The sequence below is a fragment of the Chiloscyllium punctatum genome, chromosome 48 (assembly GCF_047496795.1).
Source record: "Chiloscyllium punctatum isolate Juve2018m chromosome 48, sChiPun1.3, whole genome shotgun sequence".
Lineage (NCBI taxonomy): Eukaryota > Metazoa > Chordata > Chondrichthyes > Orectolobiformes > Hemiscylliidae > Chiloscyllium > Chiloscyllium punctatum.
In genome coordinates this window covers 25,370,823-25,393,812 of record NC_092786.1, presented here as the reverse complement: position 1 = coordinate 25,393,812, position 22,990 = coordinate 25,370,823, and the positions used below count along the sequence as shown (strand labels likewise).

Below are 22,990 nucleotides of genomic sequence, written 5' to 3'. Positions count from 1 at the left end.
TCCCTGGAGCGTCGGATACTGAGGGATGACATCATAGAGGTTTATAAAATCATGAGGGGCATGGATAGGGTAAATAGACAAAATCTTTTCCCTGGGGTGGGGGAGTCCAAAATTAGAGGGCATAGGTTTAGGGTGAGGTGGAAAGATATAAAAGAGACCTAAGGGGCAACTTTTTCATGCAGAAAGTGATGCGTGTATGGAATAAGCTGCCAGAGGAAGTGGTAGAGGCTGAAGCTTGGGGCAGCTGCCGCCAAGGCACAGTGGGGAAAGACCACCGTGTAAGGTCTGCCTGCCTAAGAAGAACAAGGGGCCCACTCAGTAATGAGCTCCGCTGACACCTCAGCAAAATATCTGGATAGTCAATGTACAGATTTGTACATAGGAATGATTCATTCTGATCTCTGTATGTAAAGAATTGGAATGTATATGTATGTATGGCATCACCAATTGTATAGATATCAAAATAATTTTATGAATAAAGTATATTTTTGAAATTTTTAAAAAATCTGGTCAGCATAGACGAGTTGGACCGAAAGGTCTGTTTCTGTGCTGTACATCTCTCTGACTCTAATTTAGACTCTGGTGTGCAGTGATGTTATTTTGAGCCAGAAGGCCTGGGTTCAAATCTCACTTGTTCCAGACATGTGCCATAACGTATCTAAACAGGTTGATTAGACAAAAGTTTTTTTTTGCACAGCCTCTGATCTTCAGTTTTGTATCTAGCCTTGCACTGGTTACCTTCCCTCAAAAAATCAACATTTAAAGAGGCTATAATACGAAAAACAATTGTGATTAGTCACTTAAAAGGTTTCTCTAGGTCCAGCTAAACTAATTCTGAAAAATCACCTCTGCATTTGGCAGCACCAAGCCTTTTGCTAGTCAGCTCGAGTATTTGCAATTCTAGACATCCTTCTAATATATCTAACAGTTAGACTTCAAATTCTTTAGTGATGACGAGTGAGTGACCTAGCTTCTCTGGTTTTTGGTCTATCATTTCCTTGCTGAAGCTATACATGCTGTTCCATTTGGACTCAAGTCTGTCTTTATATCATCCTGTTTGAGTTACAGATTTGATCAAACGTATGAATTTACTTGCACCAATATATGGGGTACCTTGTCTTATCTTCCCAGCTTTCTGTTCCTACCCTGCTTTGGGAAAGAAAATAGCTCTTAGTTTGTTCTTGTAAATTTCAAATGTTGACTATTTATGTTCAATGCTGTACATTTGCTCCAATTATATTCTTATGCTACTGCTTATGCTACAGGTCAGGTCTGTTGACTTGGAAGAGCATGAAGCCATTGTTGTTCCTTCCACTATTTTAAGATTATTAAAATCTTTGAGGATGTAATCTTGAACCGAACTCACCAAGCCAGTTTGGAATTTACACGCCAGTACAAGAAATGAACCTAGTTAGGAATGAAATAAATCTAAGAGTGAGCATCCTGGATTTTGCAGACATTATAAATAAATTGAAATTCAAATTAATGTTTGAAAGTGATAGTGGGAGACTTGACAATAATGTGATGTGAAACCAGGAACTGGAGATCTGAAACAAACAAAAACAGAAATTGCTGGTTGAAGGGTCACTGGACTCAACGTTAACACTGTTTTCTCTTCACAGATCCTGCCCAGTTTGCCGAGTTTCTCTGGCAATTTTTGTTTTTATTTGTTACAATAACAGTAATGTTTAATTAAAATCTTCAATTGCTTATCCACCATTGATTAATGCAGATCGGAAACCTTGCATAAAATATCATTTGTACAACAATTTACATCTGTCAAATGTAATACCACCTAAAGGATCTGCCATCCCTTTTGGGCCATGCATAATTTCAGAACTTGTTTCACTGGAATTTGATCATTTTACTTGCCCTTTACAGGTGCATATTCTAGGCTAATTCTAGATACCATAGCGAATTCAGTGGTGTATCTGATCACAATGATTCAGTGGTTAGCACTGCTGCCTTTCAGCGCCAGGGACCCAGGTTTGATTCCAGCCTCATGTGACTGTCCGGGTGCTCCAGTTTCCTCCCACGGTCCAAAGATGTGCAGATTAGGCAAATTGTCCATACTAAATTGTCCATAGTGTTCAAGGATGTGTAGGCTAAGTGCATTAGTTCGAGGAAATGTCGAGTAATAGGGTAGGAGAATGGATCTGGGTGGGTTACTCTTTAGAGAGTCGTGTATGGACTTGTTAGGCCAAATTACCTGTTTCCACACTGTAGGGATTCTATCATTATAAATTCTGCAGTATAGCAATGTTGTCTTACTTCATTTTACAAGCTTTTAAAGCGTTCAGTAAAGCAACATTGTATTACTTTTCTTCTAATACAGATTTCAAATCTGTATTATAGCAATACTATATTATTTTAGGTGAAAGTGAGGACTGCAGATGCTGAAGATCAGAGTCAAAGCACAGCAGGTCAGGCACCATCCGAGGAACAGGAGAGTCGACATTTTGAGTATGAGCTCTTCATCAGGAATGTGGGGGGGGGGGCAGGGGCCCAAGGGGGCTGAGAGATAAACGGGAGGGAGGTGGGGCTTGGGGGAAGGTAGCTAGGAATGCGGTAGGTGAATGAAGGTGGGGGGGTGACAATGTAGGTTGGAGTGGTGGGTGGAGTGGATAGGTGGGAAGGAAGATGGACAGGTAGCACAGTTCAAGATAGCGGTGCCGAGTTGGAGGGTTGGATTAAAGGATAAGGTGGAGGAAGGGAGATGAGGAAACTGGTGAAGTCAACATTGATTTTGTGTAGTTGGAGGGTCCCAAGGCAGAAGATGAGGCCTTCTTCCTCCAGGTGTCGGATGGCTAGGATTTGGCAGTGGAGGAGGCCCAGGACTTGCATGACCTTGGCAAAGTGGGGGTGGGAGTTGAAGTGATCAGGCACAGGGCGATGGGGTTGCTTAGTGCGTATGTCCCAGAGATGTTCTCTGAAACGTTCAGCAAGTTGGCAGCCTGTCTCCCTAATGTAGAGGAGACCACATCGCAGTAGATAAGGTGTTTGAATGTGCATGAAAATCTCTGCTGGATGTGGAAGGATCTTTTGGGGCCTTGGATGGAGGTGAGGAGGGGAGGTGTGGGCGGTTTTTCACTGTTGTGCTGGCGAGGGAAGATGCTCGGAATGGACGGTGGGTTGGTGGTGGGGGAGGGCCTAACAAGGGAGTCGTGGAGGGAATGGTCTCTGTGGAATGCTGATAGCGGTGGGGAAGGAAATATACGTCTGGTGTTGGGGTCTGACTGTAGGTAGCGGGAATGGCGGATGATGATGCATTGCATCTGGAGGTTGGTGGGGTGGAAAGTGAGGACTAGGAGTGTTCTTCCTTGTTGCTGTTGTTGGGGTGGGGTTCAAGGGTGGAGGTGTGGGAAGTGGAGGAGATGGAGGGCATTGTTGACCACGTGGGAGGCAAAATTGTAGTCCTTGAAGTAGGAGGTCATCTGGGATGTTCTGAAGTTGAATTGATCCTCCTGGGAGCAGATGCAACGGAGGTTGAGAAATTGGGAGTAAGGGATAGCATTTTTATAGGAGGGGTGGGTGGGAAGACATGTAGTCCAGTTAGCTGTGGGATTCAGGGTCTACTTTGAAGTAGATGTCCCTGTTGAGTCAGTTGCCGGAAGTGGAGATGGAGAGGTGTAAGAAGGGGAGGGAGGTGTCCATGATAGTCCAGGTGAACTTGAGGTCAGGGTGGAAGCTGTTGGTGAAGTTGATGAACTGTTAAACTTCCTCCTATGAGCACTATAATACTTTAACTTCTGTAAAATATCAAAGCTGTATTTGTGTTCTACTTACTTTTTTTTCTGACTTTTTGTAGTCAGAATGAAAGCTTTTCCACCTTTTGCAGCCAACAGTTTCATGCTTTATCACAGTCAATATGCACAGTTACCTGCCATTTATAAGCCAATACACAACAAAGTTTTCGTGCTGTGGCATTAATAAGTCTTCTTGCAAAAGTTGCACTTTAAATTATTGATCTCTTATTCTTTTCACAGTTTTCCAACCATTCTACTGTTTACACTGTTTCTTTATCTTTTAAGTTGACCTTTTGTAACATTAAATTTGCTCAACAACATTCCCAGTGTTGCACCTGATTATAAATTAGATCCCTTAACTTGACTACAGTAGCCATACTTTATGCACTACACTTGTCTCTAAATAAGTTAGAGCTTATGGCAGCAATACTGATTGTGAACGGTAAGTATTCCTTATTTACCTTTTATCATTACAAACCTAGTTCTTAGCCCGTTAATTTAAAGTTTGCCCGATGTCTATCAGAGATTTTCATCGTCAGTCATGGAGCTTGAAGATAGTTGCTTCCCAGCCAACTCTTGAATTGGACTGCCTTTCTTGATATTTCAAGGATTGTAAGGACTCTATCACTGCCAAGTGTGTATGTGTATGGACTGAGCTGCCAGAGGAAGTGGTGGAGGCTGGTACATTTAAAAGGCATTTGGATGGGTATATGAATAGGAAGGGTTTGGAGGGATATGGGCCGGGTGCTGGCAGGTTGGACTAGATTGGGTTGGGAAATCTGGTCGGCATGGACGTATTGGACCGAAGGGTCTGTTACCATGCTGTACATCTCTATGACTATGACTATGACTCTAATTAGCTTACATTGCTCCTCATCAGGTTTGAAGTAGAGGTTTTGGCCATGTTGTTCCTTCTATGAGTCATCCTGGTTGCTTGTTTGTTCAAGCAATTACAGCTGAATATCTGTGTGAGTATTCTTAAAGTGATAAACTCACTTGTATTCTGAACATTTTTTCCCCTGGATCCAGTAGGTGTGTTCTATCACAGTTACCTGGAGGTATTTCAGCAACAATGCCCAGTGCTAATCACCACATTGTATGTGCTGTGAAACCAACTAATCCCAACTCATGGTTGAGGTAGAGTTCTGCCACCAGTTTCCTTTCCAGATATTTTCTAATCAATCTGTTCAGAGATATTGTTACATACCTCTGGAGCTGAACCTGGGCCTCCTGGTGCACAGGTAGAACATTACTACTGCACCACAAAGGCCCAGCACTGATCTTCCTTTTTACACTGGGTCAAAGGGCCTATTTGATGAACAGTGGTAATGTTTGAGCCACTAATGTATCTTAACAAGAAGAGCCATTTGTCCTAACAACATGTGGATTTTGATTCTTTCGTTGAACGAATATAACCTCTATCTATTGTTACCTAGCAGTAAATTATCAGGAGGCAGTTATACCACATCTGTCTCCATTAGGATTTTGACCACGACTTATTTTTCCCCCATCTGAGACTGTATGACATGATCAGATTAGTAGAGCCTGATGTAACATCAACCCTTCTCTGAAAAATCACTTTATAAAATAGTCTGTCCCTCCTCCACCTTGCCCCCACCTCCCCCAACCCCAGCCACCCCCCAAATGACTGTGCATAGACTGCTTGGGTAGTCTGGGGAGACAACATATTCCACTTGCAATGACAGACATGTGGTCGTGAGAGTTTCTCCAGCACCTTCTGCTTTTGTTTGCTATGGGATCACATCCATGGCCACCCTTAGGTTAACATTCTTGTAGATTGGCATCAGGACCAAGCAGCAGTTTGGTGCTTTCTATGGGGAGTGGGAGAGTCCGGACATAGCAATGAGTCAAAATGTCCCTCTAGATGAGTAAAGAAGAATGAAACTTTAAACATGTCCCCTTAAATACAGGTAAGTCAGGCTACAGCTTGTACACATCTATGCAGCTTGAATTTCTCATGTTTTCATGTCTGTCTCCTGCTAGTAAAAACAGTACCTGAACTATCTTCTCCACTGTTCCTCTGCTTTCATATAGGTATTATACTTATATAGATCTAATAGCGTCATAGAGTCATAAAGTAATACAGCATGGAAACAGGCCCTTTAGCCCCTAACTGGCCCATGCTGACCATGGTGCCCACTCAGCTAGTTCCAATTGCCTGCATTTGGTCCATATTCCTCTAAACCCTTCCCATCCATGTACCTAGCCAAAAGACTTTTAAGTATTGCTGTTGAACCTGCCTTAACCACTTTCTCTGGCAGCCCATTCTGTATAAATGCCACTCTCTGCATGAAAAAAAATTGCCCCTCAGGACCTTCTTAAATCTTGCCCCTCTCACCTTAAACCTATGCCCTCTAGTTTTCAATTCCCCATCCCTGAGAAAATGGTGAAGTTTATTAAAAAGTATTGTCTATCTAAACTTCAGGGAGAATAGCTCCTATTAAGTAAAATTTTATAGCTTTCAATTTTGGATTTCCAGCTCAAAATTGGGCGGCAACAGTATTTGTTCTGCCATACCCTTCAGCGAAGATAAATGTGATTTTCACAGCAATCACCAGAAGTGAAATATGTGCTATAAAACTGAGAAAGATCAGACATCCAAAAACACAGTTTTTATTCTTTCATTTTGTTTGCTACGTGTTCCTTTCGGTTCCCCATTTGTTTAAAAATTGACAGCAGCTCAGATTGCCATGACAAACCCTATTTCCATAAAGTTTTAGCTGGTGAGAGGAATAATTCAAACTTCAAGATTTCGATTGATTTATTCATTTTGCACATTATAAAGATGCATATTATTTTTAATTCCAGGAGACTGTGTGCAAATCTCAAAGGAAGGAACATATTCATCTGAATTTTCAAATCCCTAAGATTAAGATTGCAAAGAAAAATCAAATGTTGCAAAATTACAATTGTGCTTTGACTATATTTGTTTTACATAATGTGTTTAATAGCTGCAACAAACTGAAGTGGAAGCACTTAGAAGAGGGATATAAATCATTGAATACTAATGCATTTTTCCAAACAATCACTTTTCATGTTCAAGAGATTGTGTTCTTGCCATGGTAAGTGCTACTGATAAATTTCCATTTTTAGGGAACAGTTGACCTCTGGGACTGATGATGATTTTGTACTCAGCACAGATAGTGAGATCGCATCTTGCTGAGCAGTTGCCTGCAGAGAATGAACAACTTCTTTTTGGATATGTCCGTGGTTGCAATCACGTAACTAGCCATTCATTTTCACCATGTACAATCAAGGTTACAACCACTCTGCACATGTTCAAAGTTGTTACATGTTCAGACTCTTGAGAGTGTTCAATATTTGTACTCTGGCCCTCCGCTACTCAATTCAGGCAATCATTTGGCAGTTTTATCAAACTGAAATCTGACTTACTGTCAATTCACTTGGATTTTGTTACTCATGTCTCAGTACTTTTGGTATCGGAAAAATAGTTTGTGAATGGCACAACGTTAATTGTTCAAGGGGATTACTTCCTATATCTTCAGTAGGTATATTTCTCCACTGAAGGATTGCTTTGTACAAGTCTATGCTGGATTTACTGCACCTCTTTTGTGATCCTTTTGTGATTTTCAAATTAGCCTCACCCTTTCTGTTTGACTCGAGATAGTGTGAAAATGCTGTATAGTGCAGAATTTCCCAATCATTAATGAAATAGCTTCACTCACGAATTGAGGACAATTTTAATTTATTACAAGGTCTGGAGTAGTATATCAACTGCAGTGTGCTTTCAGACATTCTACAATCTCACTGGTAATCACTGAAGTCAAGTGGTCCATCTCACTAGTCAGAAATAACTGACCATGGTGATAAGATAACAGTCAAAAAGTATGGTGCTGGAAAAGTACAGCAGGTCAGGCAACATCTGAGGAGCAGGAGATTCGACATTTCAGGCATAAGCCCTTCATCAGGAATGTGGGGTGTGGGGAAAAGGGGGAAGAGAGATAAATAGGGTACAAAAGAGTTTTGCCAAGGTGTTGCCTGGATTGGAGTGTACTACCTCTAAAGAGAGATTGGACAAACTTGGAATGTGCTAAGTTTGTGAAGGTTTGTAGCTCAGGTTGAGGTTTAGGGTGTAGGTTTGCTCGCTGAGCTGTAGGTTTGATATCCAGACATTTCATTACCTGGCTAGGTAACATCATCAATGGCGACCTCCAAGTGAAACAAAGCTGTTGTCTCCTGCTTTCTATTTATATGTTTGTCCTGGATGGGGTTCCTGGGGTTTGTGGTGATGTCATTTCCCGTTCATTTTCTGTGGGGTTGATAGATGATATCTAGATCTATGTGTTTGTTTATGGCGTTGTGGTTGGAGTGCCAGGCCTCTAGGAATTCTCTGGCATGTCTTTGCTTAGCCTGTCCCAGGATAGATGGGACTTCACCTTCAACAGCATAATCTACAATCAAACCAATGGCACACCTATGGGATCTCCGCTATCAGGATTCATAGCAGAAGCAGTAATGCAAAGACTAGAACAAACAACCATCAAACCAAAAATCTGGGTCCGCTACGTATATGACACCTTTGTAATCACAAAACGAAACAAGATAGAAGAGACATTTAACATCAACAGCAACACCCTCACAAGCATAAAGTTCACCAAGGAGGAAGGAACCGACAACAAACTCGCATTCCTGGACGTCACAGTCGAACGAACGGACAACGGAGAACTACAAACCTGTGTATACAGGAAACCGACAAATGCGTAACTACACCAGCAACCATCCCAACACACACAAACGAAGCTGTATCAGAACACAATTCCAATGAGCCACCACCCACTGCAGCACAGACGAACATCCGAAAACAGAGGAGAACCACCTGTACAACGTATTCAAGAAGAACAGATACTCAAAAAATACAGTCCGCAGATTCCTCAAGAACAAACCACGACAAGCAGACCAAACACAGCCAGAAACCCTACCCACCTTACCATACATCAAAGAAGTTTCAGAAATGAAAGCCAGACTACTAAGACCCCTCGGAATCCTAGTAGCACACAAACCCACCAACACTCTGAAACAAAAACTAACAAACTTAAAAGACCCAGTACAACCCATGGACAAAACCAATGTCATCTACAAAATTCCATGCAAGAACTGCCACAAACACTACGTAGGACAAACAGGAAGAAAGTTAGCCACCGGGATACATGAACACCAACTAGCCACAAAAAGACACGACCCTCTCTCCCTCGTAGCCCTACACACGGAGAAAATAAAACACCAATTCGACTGGGACAACACATCTATCCTGGGACAGGCTAAGTAAAGACATGCCAGCGAATTCCTAGAGGCCTGGCACTCCAACCACAACGCCATAAACAAACACATAGATTTAGATACCATCTATCAACCCCTCAGAAAATGAATAGGAAATGACATCACCACAAACCCCAGGAACCCCATCCAGGACAAACATATAAATAGAAAGCAGGAGACAACAGCTTCATTTCACTTGGAGGTCGCCACTGATAATGTTACCTAGCCAGGTAATGAAACGTGTGGATATCAAACCTACAGCTCAGCGAGCAAACCTACACCCTAAACTTGGAATGTTTTTGCTAGAACATTGGAGGCTGAGGGGTGGACTTGACAGAAATGTATCAAATTATGAGAGGCATGAATAGAGTGGATAGTTAGATTTTTTTTCCCAGGGTGGAAATGTCAAATACTAGAGGGCACGGGTTTAAGGTGACAGAGGGAAAGTTTAAAAGACATGTGCAAGGAAAAATGGTTGCACAAGGGTTGTAGGTGCCTGGAATGCCTCCCTAGCGGAGGTAATAGAAGCATTAACAATAGCAATGTTTAAGAGTCATTTAAACAGACATATGAACAGGCAGTGATTGGAGGTATACGTGGAGGCAAATGGGATTAGTTCATAGTAGCATTGTGATTGGCACAGACACAGTGGGCCATAGGGCCTGTTCCTGTTTTGCACTGTTCTGTGTTCTATGATTCTGTATGATTTGTGAAAAATGCCGCTCTGGGCTATCACTTTATCTCGGTATACCCAATACTGAGTGACAGAATGTATCTACACTTGAAGAGATACGATTAACCAGGGACACTCAGCATGTTTCAGTTCAGGAAAGGTCATGTTTGACAAATTTGATCAATTTTGTTTTAAGTAGGTAAGCAGGAATGTTGATGAGAGTAATGCATTTAATGTGGTCTACATGGTCTTCAGCAAGGTTTTGATATGGGACATGGTAGAAGGATGTTGATGTGCACATTCATAGATCCCTGAATGTAGCAGGGAACTTTGATAAGGTGGTTAAGAAAGCATATGAGTTACTTGCTTTTATTAGCTTAGACATTAAATACAAGAGCAGGGAGGTGATACTAAAATTGTTTAGAGATTTGATTAGGCCACAGCTGGGGTAATGTGTGCTGTTCTGATCACCACATGAGAAGGATCTGTTTGTACAATTCCCCTCTGTACAACTACTAACTGTTCCTTAAGAAATCAAAATTCTAATGGTATGCTGTTCCAATAAAATACAAACCCCACTTGTATAACAAAACAATTGAATTTAGTCTCTCAAACGTATAGCCAAAATACATATTCCAGAAGACTTAACATCTACTATCTAGAATTCCAAATATTCCTATTGCATTTGACTCCCAATTTTGTTGTCCTCTGGAGTATCACTCCATTATGTAGTTTTGAACATGTCTTTGACTGATTTAATTTTTGGGCCACTTTTGTGAGTCACTTTATATAGTGACTGCAAAGCCCATATCACACAAAATACCAACGTCTATCTGACTTCACTTTAGTTTGATGTCTTCCTACTGCATTCACTATTTTAATAGTCACAAACCATTTATCTCATTTCAATCTGACACTGGCAAACTTTTATACAAACATAGATTCATTAGAATCACAAGCTGGTATCTCTTCAGCAGCAATCTTGCTAGACTTGCTTTGTTTCTTTCTTGCTAAATATTTATGTGCAAAATGATTCAGATTTTTGTAATTATAACCTTGCTTTCACTTGGAAATGGTCCTATTGTTTTTCTACCATGTCCTCCTCAATACTTACATCCTGTCCACTGGCTTTGATCTTTGCTGGCTGTTCTGCAACTATTTCAGCCTTTCTTTTAATATGTTGTTCAGCTTGGAATATGTCTCAGCATATGCAGAACCTTGTCAATTTTACCCCAATATGTTCTAGCTGGTGATTTACAACCCCAGAGCTTCTGCGTAAGTTAATAATTTTCTTGACAAGATGTTTGTATTCGCAGAGCAAAATCACTTGTTCACAGAAGATGCCTATCTCAGTCAAGATTATCTTCCAATTGTCCAAATTCACAGGTACCAGCTAAATTTATCACATTCTTATAAATAGTCTTCCTGTCCCCCAGAACTCTAATATTAAACACATACCATTAATTAGTAACATTCAAAGTATGTCGTCAAAACCTCAGCTGTCTGAGCTCTCTTCTGTTCTTTTGAGGTCTAGTCTATAATATAGCTTGTAGCACTTTTGTCCCAGCACTGATAACAGAGTTACTACTTGTATTTGCTCAGTCTTTTTATTTCATAGTTTTATCATTGAGAGTGGCAAAAAATCCAATTCTCTCGAATCTCCTTTTATTTCCACAGCAGCAAGATTTGCAAATTCACAGCCATTCTGACTCACCCAATACTTCAGTTTTAATGTTTCCTTTTCTTTTTAGAGGTGTGGACTCCCTAACAGCACTGAAAATCCATACTATTTTAACTGGACACTGTTGATACCATGCTTCATGTAATGTGCTTAATGGTTACCAGAAATGGTAGTGAAAATGCTTACAGCAGAGGTAGAAGTCACATAGCAACAGAAAGCCACTGAGTACACTATGCACAAATGCATTTCTCCAATCAATATTCTCATCCAAAGGTGAATTTAATGAGTTAGATAAAGATTTAATGAGAAGACAAAGTACAAAAGAGCTTTATTGCTAAATGTGTACCAAATATAATTGTAAATGCATCTCCGCACTGTGTCAATTAGCCTTTATAAGACAAACTCCAATTGTAGAATTCCCTGGAAACACTGTCAACAAAGAGATATGAATTTATAAAGGAAAGTTTTATATTTATTATGCATTAAGAAAATAGTCGTACTAAGAAATAGGTGGGGATTCAGTGACGTGATGTCAAATTAGGATAATGTGCCCAGGTTGAATGTCACATTTGAACCTGGTCATTTTCATTAGAGCATGGATATTTCCAGTTCTGCATCATTGGTGTTATTTTAGTGCTTTGAAACATGATTGGAGAATTGCAACCAGCATGGCCTCAAGGTTCGGGGTGATCTCTAATAATGCCCTTCCAGAATGTTCTGCTGTCTTGTAAATATCAGTGTCAGCAGAAACAGCCAGTGTGCAACTAGTGCTACTGATGTGAAAACTGTGATCGAGCTGCTCCACAAAGCCTGCAGAGTTTAGAACTCAGCTTTGGCTGTGAAGAATTCATATTGCTTATTACCACTTTGACTTATATTTGTACATCACCGTTAACTTAGAAAATAATTCCAAGACACTTTGTTTCTGAAACAAAATGCCAAGCGAACAAAGCCTTGATCAAAGACACATGCTTTGAGGTTATTATAAGATGAAAAGGAGGTGAAAATGCAAATAATTCATCATAAGCTCTAGGTAAGTGAAGATATGGTATCCATTGGTTGGACATATGAAGGTTCAAGTTGCTCAAAAGCAACAGAGAATTCAGTGTTTTGAATTGTAACACGAACAAAATCTCCTCTGAGGTTGGGAGGGGTAAGACAGTGGAGATCTTTAAAGATGGGGATGAGAACTGGAGTTTTTGGGCCACTTTGTGCAATGAAGGGCTTATTTGCTGAGTATTGCTGTCGAAATTTTGTTGTTTATTTTCAAATTAAACAAGTAAAAATGCCAGATTTCATGCAGAACATGTCCAGTCCTTCACTTGAATTTCAGTTTCAGGTTCTTTGTTTTTAACAATTTGATTTGATAATTACTATACTTTGCTATCTTGCCTCTCATGCCTGTGTTGGTAATAATCAACTGGGAGAAAGTGAGGACTGCACATGCTGGAGATCAGAGTCAAAAAGTGTGGTGCTGGAAAGATGAGGAGCTGGTGAAGAGCTTATGCTCGAAACATCAATTCTCCTGCTCCTCAGGTGCTGCCTGACTGGCTATGCTTTTTCAGCACCACACCTTTTGACCTCGTGTTGGTAATGCAGCTCACAGTGTTAAATCCTCTGTTAACTCTACAATTGGCTAACAATTAGCTGTCAATAGTTTCCATGATGTTAGTCAATAATGAAGACACGTCTTAAATTTCCAAGAGGTTTATTATACTAGTGTTTTGTTTTATTCTCAGTTTAAGGCATGTGATGAGAAACAAGATGCTTTATCTGTGGCTGCCATTAATCCTTATTCCCCTTTGGGAACTACAGTGTAGGGCATTCATTAATGAAGTTTTAATGATGTTAGGTGGAGTTTGAATGACAGCTTGTTATATCAAATCAGATTGTGTACCAAGGCTCAGACTGGCAGATTTTCAAAGCTGCTCTGGCCAAGTGCTGCAGTCTGATGCTGTTTCCAGCATTGTGACTGATTTAGAGAGGAGTTAATTCAAGACAGGTTACTGAGATAAAAACAGAGCACACAAATTCTAAAAATCTCAAATAGAAACCTAATTGACTCCAGGACAGTCATCATTTAGAAGTAAGAGGATAACCAGGCTAATACTTCAGGTGGTGTTCGTGAAGGGGATGAATTTGTTACATTTTCCACTAAGTCTTGGGTAACTTGCAATAGAACCAGAATTAAATGAATTTTATTTTTTACTCAGTGTGTTGTTAGAGACTGGACCATGCTGTCTGAAAGCATGGTGGAAGCAGCATCAATTGGAACTTTAAAAAGGGAACTGGATATTTTAATATTTTTGATAATATTTATTGGATGTGGGCATCATCTGGCCAGACTAGAATTTTTTTCCCTATCCCTAATTTCCTAGAGCGGTAATTAACAATCAACCACACTGCAGTTGATAGTGTTTACATGGTCATCATTAAGCTATCCAGGTTTGTATTGCATTCAATTTGCATCATCTGTCATGGTGGGATTCAAACCACGGACCCTAGAACATTATCCTGGAATACTCATCTAGTGACCCTATCATGACACCATCACCTGTCCCCAGGAAGGGAAAGATTTTTGGAGGAAAGAGCAAGAGGGTGAGACAATTAAATAGCTCATTCAAAGAACCAGCAAAAGCATGGAGGTCACAGCAGGTCAGGCAGGAGAGAAAGCAAGCTAACATTTCAAATCTAAAAGACTCTTCATCAGAGCTGAAATTAAGAGCCGTGGCAAACTGGGTGCTATAAATCTTATTTGACAAAATGCTTTAACTGAAAATAGTAAAATCCCATGTATTGTTTATATGGATAAATTTGATAGTGAGCTGAATTCTGTAGAATCTGATGAGAGCATGAGAATATGAAAAAATTGAATGTGTGGAAGAAAAATGGAAATATTAACTGTGGACAATTCCCTGCAGTGCTCGACAGACTGTGGTCGTGGAATTCACCTAAGGACAGTGAACTGCACCAGTCCACAAAGCAAGTGTGATCTCGCGACTAAGCCCAGTGAGGAGGAGGAGTGCGAGGACCACACAAACTGCTACAAGTGGCGGACAGGAGAATGGTCAAAGGTATGTGACTTTATTCCGACATGTTCTTGCATCTGTGTGGCAACTGTCCCCAGAAAAGAAACTCACACACATGAACAGCTGAGCATGATTTTGTATGCAATACATGTGCACAATTGTATGCATTGTGGATAACCTGGGTAATTCAGGGCAAATGATAATGCATGCAATTGTTTTGTATAAAAATGTGGATGTTTAGGATAGAAATAAAATACTGCACCAATGCATCTCCTGGCTTGCTGCAGTCACGTGACTATTACTGGGAGGCACTCACCACAGGCAATAATCTTGTGGCCAGTTTGATAAAGACACAGTATAAACCAGACTGTTGTTGTGCAAGCTATAATGTAATCTCTAAGAATTGTTCAGTATTTTTGATAAAGTTCTGAAGAAAAATCAAATGAGCACAAGGCATTAATCCTGTTTCTCTCTATACAGATACTGCCAAACCTGCTGAGTTTCTTCAGCAATTTCTTCCTCTATTTTGATTTTAAACTTTATGCATTTTAGAGAACATTCAAAGATCTCTGGGGGAGATCTTGGATTTGTATTTAAAATCAGGTTATTATTCCTGAATATTTTACAATGCATGTCTCAAAGATTATCCACCTGTGAGAAACGAAGCTCACACACTTCAATAACTGCAGTCCGAGACAAAATCTGAATCAGCAGTGTCCTTTACTTTACACTTGCAAGTGGGTGAGATATCCAGTGTCTATAAGGTAGAGGACATACACACACCAAGTTCAATTCATACATAATATTTATATGATTTGATGTCTTTTGTTTTACATTGCTCCTCCCCTGCTTACATCGTCCACTTCCCTAAGACCGGTCCCCATTACCCCTGTTTATCTCTTGCCTTATCCGGCCTTGTCTGTGACAAAATGCTTATTTCTGGCCTCACAAGGCTGTTTGACCTCATCCTGCTGTAGGTCATTGTTGGGCATATTCTTTCTTCATCATTATCTACCCCCTTCATCTGTGCCTTTCCCGAGGCCATTCTGATCCCTATGACCCTTTTAATTGGGGTTTGTTCCTGTGTTTATGTAAAAGTGGGAAGCAGATGTTTATACCTACTGTTTGTACAGGCGTATCTAGCTTAACTTCATCCCCTCACAACATCTTATCTATTTGCCCGTAATGTCTACCATTGTTTTGCTGGCACATCTCATTCTGACATACAATTTTAGCTAATACAAAAACAATTATATATTTCCTCCACATCGTTTCCATTCTTGTTGACTCAGCTCGTGGCTAAAACAATTACACACTGGTGTGAGTTCATTTTACTTTGTAAAATGGAATTGCAGAACCTATATCCCACAATTTCCCCCTTTTTTTTAATTACCATTTGTTATCTTCTGCATTTTTCTTTTAGGGGCACCTGTTTCATCAAGGCTGTTTCAATCAGTCTTTGGGTGAGCCCTCGTATACAGGGTATGATACAACAGCCAATGGCCACCAATACCCCGACTACTACTATCAGGGAAGTAAGGATAGAAACCACCATCCCCTTCTACCTTCCAAACCAGGACTCAAGCCATCCTGTGAGAGATGTGTCTACTCCTGGATTCTCAGCCAATTGCTCTGCTAATGTAGTCAATCCCCTTAAGGCCCGAGTAATTGAACCATCAGGTGCAGTGTTATTAGGAATAAAGGTACAACAGCTTCCTCCTAACATCACACGCACACACACACACCCTTTTCCCGCTAAAATCATATCAAGGGCCATTCTGTTTTCCCATGCCATCCTACTTGTCGCATCAAGCTGGTCTGATATTCCTTTAACCGCATCTCTTGTCTAATTTATAAATCGCTGTTGATTATAGAAAATGTAATTTATCCAATCTACATTTTTATTCATTGTTACCCACCAAAAGAGAGCTGACTCAAAGCCTGCTACAATCTAGTTACAAGCCTTGAATTCATCAGGTATCTCCCTAGGGACTCCTACCGAATCGAGATAAATCCTGTCATCGAAAGAAGTATCTAACAGTAACCTCTCACCCCTTCCCTTTTTCCCTCCTATCTTTTCCTTCTCAAATGTCAGGGTAAATGGAATTGCCAATTGTACAATTGCACATATCCCTCTCCAATCTGGAGGTAGCGTGGGTCTCAATATTTTGCCTCCACAGTACCACCACAGATCCGCTCGGGGAACCTTTTAGTGCTGAGTAGTTCCCTCCCTTCTCCGTTTCAGTGACATTCTTAATCTCTGTACATAATTTCAGCTCCCCCAAATCTTTCAACCGACTTGTACCTCGTCTACGCACACACGATGTGTGTTTTCCAACTGCGGCAGAAAACAGGGGGGGAGCTTTTGCATCTTTCTTCTCCAAGGGAGGGAACATCAGAGATAGGGAGGTACAATTCCTGTCATTCCATGCAGTCTCATCCTGATACAGGGCTATCATACATTTCATGCCCTTCCTGTCTCGCTTCCACCCGAGCGGAAAGGGAACCACCTGGGCCACTGGCCTACTGGAGGGACATGCATTGCAATTGCTTTTGTTCAGACTTTTCACAGTACACGTTACCCATTCAACCCAGGCATTTGCATCCCTGTACCCAGTTTCTATTTCAATGGTCTGTTTCAAGTCCTTTACCTTTATAAATTTTACTACTTTAGGATCAGCGGGAGGGGTGAAAGATTGTATCTTGTTACCCAGTAGTTCTACCCGTTTTTCCTGTCCTACACTAATTCGAAAACAATAGCCCAAGAAATCCTTCCCATTTGCTTTCATTTCTATCCCAAACGTTTCATTTCATTGTATCTCATAGGTGCCCCCCCCGCCCAGGATTGTTTCGTGCCATGTGGTTTTCCTTATCGTTAGGTATATTGGGTTACACTTTTTATCAGGACAATCACGAGCTGGTCGGAAGGGGGCCCGGTGTACTGTGACGAGACCATTATACCAAGTACCGTCCCCAAGGCCATCCCCACAGGACTTAAGATGTATCTCAGAGCTGCGGTACTGTCTCTGATTATCTACATCCCCACAATTTACTAAGCTGCATACATCAACGTCTATTACTTGTGGATTATCAGATTCAGGAACCGTTAATAATACATATGAAAATGATATTTGACGAAATTCCAATACTAAAAGGGCTAGCATCATAATTCTAGCAGCATTCCCAGTATCTAAACATCATGCTGAAGCACAAAAAGACTTAATATACAATCTTACAGAAATAATCCCGCGCTCACGTCACCACTGTATAATTAGTTACTCAATGTCTCTTTGGTCCGAGTTTCAGCGGATCTTGCGTTGATTCGGCTGTCCAGACTTCTTCCTCAACTGGAGATTCCACTGGCCCTTTGATCCGAGTGTAATGAGTCCAGCCTTTCTCTGCTGTCCTTATCGCTGTTTCAGGGGTCAAAAGAGCCTGGTACGGCCCTTCCCAGTCCGGCTGCAATTTAGTCTCTGTCCATGATTTTACTAAGATTCAATCGCCCGGCCAGATGGAATGAACGGTGAATTCAAGGGGTGGAGTCTGTGCCAGTAAACCCTGTTTCCTGAGGAAAGACAAAGAGGAGGACAAGCCCATGTACTTCTTTAAAAACAAATCTTTAGTTTTGGGAATTGGCAATTCTCCATTCGTTCCCAAGTAAGGTAATCCAAATAAGATTTCATAGGGGGATAGTCCCAAATCTTTCCTTGGGGCTGTTCGTACTCGCAAGAGAGCTATAGGTAAACATTTGGTCCATGGGAGTCTGGTTTCTATTATCAATTTAGAGAGCTGTCATTTGAGTGTTTGGTTCATTCTCTCAACCCTTCCCAATGATGGCGGGTGCCACGGAGTATGGAACTCCCAGGAAATTCCCAACCCTCTCATTACCCCCTGTAACACTTTAGAGGTAAAGTGAGTTCCTTGGTCAGAATCTATACGATTCACTAGCCCATATCGGGGAATTATGTGCTCCAATATTGTTTTAGACACTCCACTCGCAGTGGCAGTAGCTAGGGGGTATGCCTCAACCCAACTAGATAAATGATCTACTATGACCAACATATATTTTAGTCTGCCTACCCTGGGGAGTTCAGTATAATCTACTTGTATACTCTGGAAAGGTCTCAATTCTGGGTCTCTTCCTCCCGGGGTCTGTTTTCTCAAGACTTTCTTATTTACCTTTCTGCATATGATACATCCCTCACATATTTGTTTAGCAATTGTATATATTCCTTTACATCCATATTCCCTAAGAACTAAATCACACATTGCTTGTACTCCCCAATGGCTGCCTTGGTGTGGGACAGCCATAATCTCTCGCATCATCATTTTGTTCAACATTCTCCTTCCATCAGGTAACATCCAATGCCCGTCTGCTGTTTTTACAGCCCCTAAATCTCTTAATTCATTTTCTTCGCTTTCAGTAAATATAGGAGCTTCCCTAGGACCTGGGACAGTAGGTATTAGGGAATGAATCACCACTTCTTGTGGGTTCAGGGCGGCTTCCCTTGCCACTTCATCGGCTAATCTATTTCCCCTAACCTCTAGTTCATTTCCTTTCTGATGACCATTTACATGCACTACTGCTATTTCTCGGGGGAGTAATAGGGATTCTAAGACCCGTTTAATCAATTCTTCATGTACTAATTCCTTCCCCCACCTCTGGGTTAATACTCCTAAAGCCACTCCCTTATCCATGGTAGCAAAGAGGTGGAAAGGTTTATCTAGGGAAGGTAAGGCTAACATGGGGGCATGGATCAGATCTCTTTTGCCTCATCATCCCAACTTAGACATTTTGGTTCCCCCTCTAATAGTTTGAGATATAATTTCTTAGTCTTCTGTGCATAGGAATCAATCCACAATCTGCAATAACCCGTTAGACCCAAAAATTTGCGTAACTCCCGTTTAGTGCTGGGCAGCGGCATTTCCACTATTCCCTCTATCCGTTCCGGGCTTATCTTTCGCTTTCCCTCACTAACTAAATGTCCCAAGTATTTCACTTCTTGCTCCACATATTGTGGTTTGTTTTTAGATACCCTAAGTCCCTGCTGGCCCAGGAAATTCAATAATTTGTTAGTGGCTTCTACTACTCTTTCTCTTCTTTTTCCTGTTATTAAGAGGTCGTCTATATACTGCAACAGGGTAGTCCCCTTGGGGCTGCTAAATTTCTCCAATATTTGTTCTAACATCTGTCCAAATAAATTCGGGGATTCCGTAAACCCCTGGGGAAGCACAGTACACTGGTATTGCTGTTTCTGTCCTGTCTTAGGGTCTTCCCACTCAAAGGCAAACAAATTCCTACCTTCCTCTGCCAAGGGACAAGCCCAAAAGGCATCCTTTAAATCTATCACACTAAACCATTTGTGGTCATGAGGGATCTTACTTAATAACGTAGAGGGGTTTGGCACCACTGGGTGCCTGATCTGTACTATTCGATTTAATGTTCTCAATTCCTGCACCAATCGATAAGTTCCATCGGATTTCCACACTGGCAGTATTGGGGTATTATAAGGAGACATACATGGTTCCAAAAGTCCATCTCTAATCAGTCCTTCAATTACTGGCTGCAGTCCTCGTTTACCTTCAATGGAAATGGGATATTGTCGCTCACAGACAACGTCCCCTTTCCCTTTTGTTTTAAATTTACTTCAAGGAGAGGGATCTGTAATTTTCCACAATTCCCTTCCCTAGCCCATACAATAGGGTCTATCTCTCTCTCCACATCCTCTGTCAACATTGCCATTTGTACAACTAATTCTTTTTCCTGAATTCCAATCTCCAGTCCTAAGAGGATAATTAAATCTCTCCCTAATAAGTTACTTCCTATATCAGGGATATACAGCAATTCCCCTGTGACCCTATCCTTAGGACCTTCTATCATCTTAGGTTCAAATACTGGAACAGTAAAGCCTTCCCTTTTTACCCCCGAAACAGTAATTGACTGTGTCGACATTCCTACTTCCTTTGGTTTAAAATTCAGCGATGACCGTGCTGTCCCCGTATCTACTAGGAAGACTACCTCTTCCCTACAGAGTCCCACCTTCAGGTTTATCAAGGGTTCCTGGTGGGCCCCCGAGGGCAGGAACCCCTGACACCCCTATACTTCATCAAAATTCATAAGCGGAATTGCCCTCTCTTCCCTTTTCAGAGCAGGACACTCCCGCTTAAAGTGCCCTATCTTTCCGCAATAATAGCATCCTGCCTGTGGAGACCTCCAGCTCTGCCCCTGTCACTCGAACCCTCTATCAAACGCTCCCCCTTGTCCTCTCTGTCCGACATGCTGCCACCCACCGCTCCGGCTGCTCAATATTGGTTCCATTCTTTTAACTACCTCATCAACCGTAGTTACCATCATTTTCACCTTCTGTTTTTATCTCTCATCCTCTCTCTTTGCAAACACTTTCTGTGCCTCTCTTAACAATTCATCTAATGGCTTTTCACTCCACCCTTCTATCTTCTGTATCTTTCTCTGTATGTCTGGCCATTCCTTTGTCACAAAATGTACTTTCAAAAGACCTTGTGCCACTGGGTCCTCAGGGTTCATTCCAGAATATTTCTGCATTGAGTCTCTTAATCTTTGCAAGAAAGCTGAGGGAGTCTCACCTTTCTCCTGTCTAACTTCAAAGACTTTAGTCAAATTCTGTGACTTCGGAACTGCCTCTCTTTTAGAACCAGGTCTTTCAATTCCCTCATTCCTTCTTAATACTCTCGGTTTTGATCCTCCCACTGGGGGTCTCTGAGGGGAAACTTCATCTCTCCCTGTCCAGCATCCCCATCTCCAATGGGGTGTTCCCTGTCCCATATTTTAATGGCTGCTCCCCATATAAGTCCCCTTTCCTCCCCAGTAAATAGTAAATTCAAAATAGACATTAACTCAGCCCAGGTATACAGACTGGGCCCCAAAAATTGATCAATTTGTTCAGACAACCCTACCGGATCCTCAACCAGGACCTTCATTTCTTTTTTAAATGTTCTGACCTCCCCACTGCTGAGGGGGACACTTACAAACCCAATCTCTTTGTCCCCTATTGGTACCTCCCGAAGGGGATAAGTCATTACGTTCTTCCCCTTTTTCTTTTTTTTAAAGAAATATTGCAATATTTCTAGCTCCCCATAACTTCAAACACCAATTCATCAATTCATGCTTGACTAACTTTAAAGCCTGTTCCAAACTTGTAAATATATTTATATATTTACGTTCATTTATTCAGTATTTAATATTCAAATGTAAAATGCATACAGTTCTCAATTTTGAAATCCACTGTAATCACCCAGTTTTAGTCCCTTAATTTAAATCCAAAATTAGTTTTCTTAAGTAGTGCTGACCAATCATTGCTCAATTACAATACTATAGGTCTTGAAATAATCAGAGCTGCCTTAAAAGAATTTGTCTATTCAAGTTAAAAAAAAACTTCTAATGCATGAACAATGGCCGAATCCAAGGTCACAGATATTAACCATAGGATCTTGTTTTTACTACAATCTAATGTTGAACTGAAACTTCAACTGTCCTCCATAAATCGCTTTTATGTAAAGATAAAAGAGATTAGTTAGAAACTGATAGTAAGGCAGTCATGACCTGTAAGAAGAACAGGAGGTATCATTCTTTTTTTTTCATAATCTCTATAGAATCCTTAACCTTAAAAGAAATCATGTTAAGTTTCCATAATAAAAATCAGATTCAAAACAGTCCCGGAACTCAAGCTCCAGGGAATAAAACGCAAACATTCAATCACCAACAAACAAATGTGCATTCAAACCAAATCACAAAGGGTTAAACTTTCTACCAGCTGTACAGCTCTTTTCATTCTCTCTCTCACTCTCTCTCTCTCTCACTCATTGACAAATAAATTCAGATATTTACAAACCCAGTCTTTGTCCGACCTGTATTTTGGCCAGAAGAGGCGGGACGAAGAATGGATTCCTTAGTCCATACGAAGCAACAATATTTAATCATCTTTTTCCCTTGTACAAGTATTATTTTGCCAATTCCACAACATCCTCCCCAAAGGACTTTCTGGAGGTATGTTGTAAGGGACCCCGCCTCCATTTCCATTGCTTTTTCCTTCTTTTGTTTTCCCGGAGGCTTTTTCCTTACCCACGGCACAACCCATATTGAGTTCCTTCGTTAGTCCCTTATTAACTACTAAAACTCAATCCCGGCCACCAAGGCAATACTTAAAAGTCAGGTTTCTTACCGTGGTCTGTGCACAGAGTTGCCTGGCCCCTTGTCGCCGTATTTTCTATCGAACGCCTATTCCTGTCTGATTCAGATGTCTCTCTTATGGGATTCGTACCAGTCGCCCAAGGGAGCAGACCAAACCAGGACACGAGACCGCTCCTCAATGGGGAACGGGACGCGTCTTCCCAGTGTCCAAGGCTAGCTACTCCCCCTGGTGATGGAAGAAAATTCCGGACGAGCCCCCAATTGTGAGAAACAAAGCTCACACACCTCAATAATTGCAGTCCGAGACAAAATCTGAATCAGCAGTGTCCTTTATTTTACACTTGCAAGCGGGTAAGATGTCCAGTGCCTATAAGGTAGAGGTCATACACACACCAA

The 22,990-nt window shown here is 41.2% G+C and overlaps 1 protein-coding gene across 1 annotated transcript in view; it reads left to right on the top strand.

Moving 5' to 3' along the window:
* adamts17 (ADAM metallopeptidase with thrombospondin type 1 motif, 17) overlaps window positions 1–22,990 on the top strand; it is a 669,321-nt gene that overhangs the window by 574,974 nt on the left and 71,357 nt on the right. Inside the window, exon 21 of the mRNA XM_072564884.1 lies at window positions 14,320–14,472. Within this exon, the coding sequence (XP_072420985.1) occupies window positions 14,320–14,472 (153 nt within the window). The remainder of the gene's footprint in view (window positions 1–14,319; window positions 14,473–22,990) is intronic.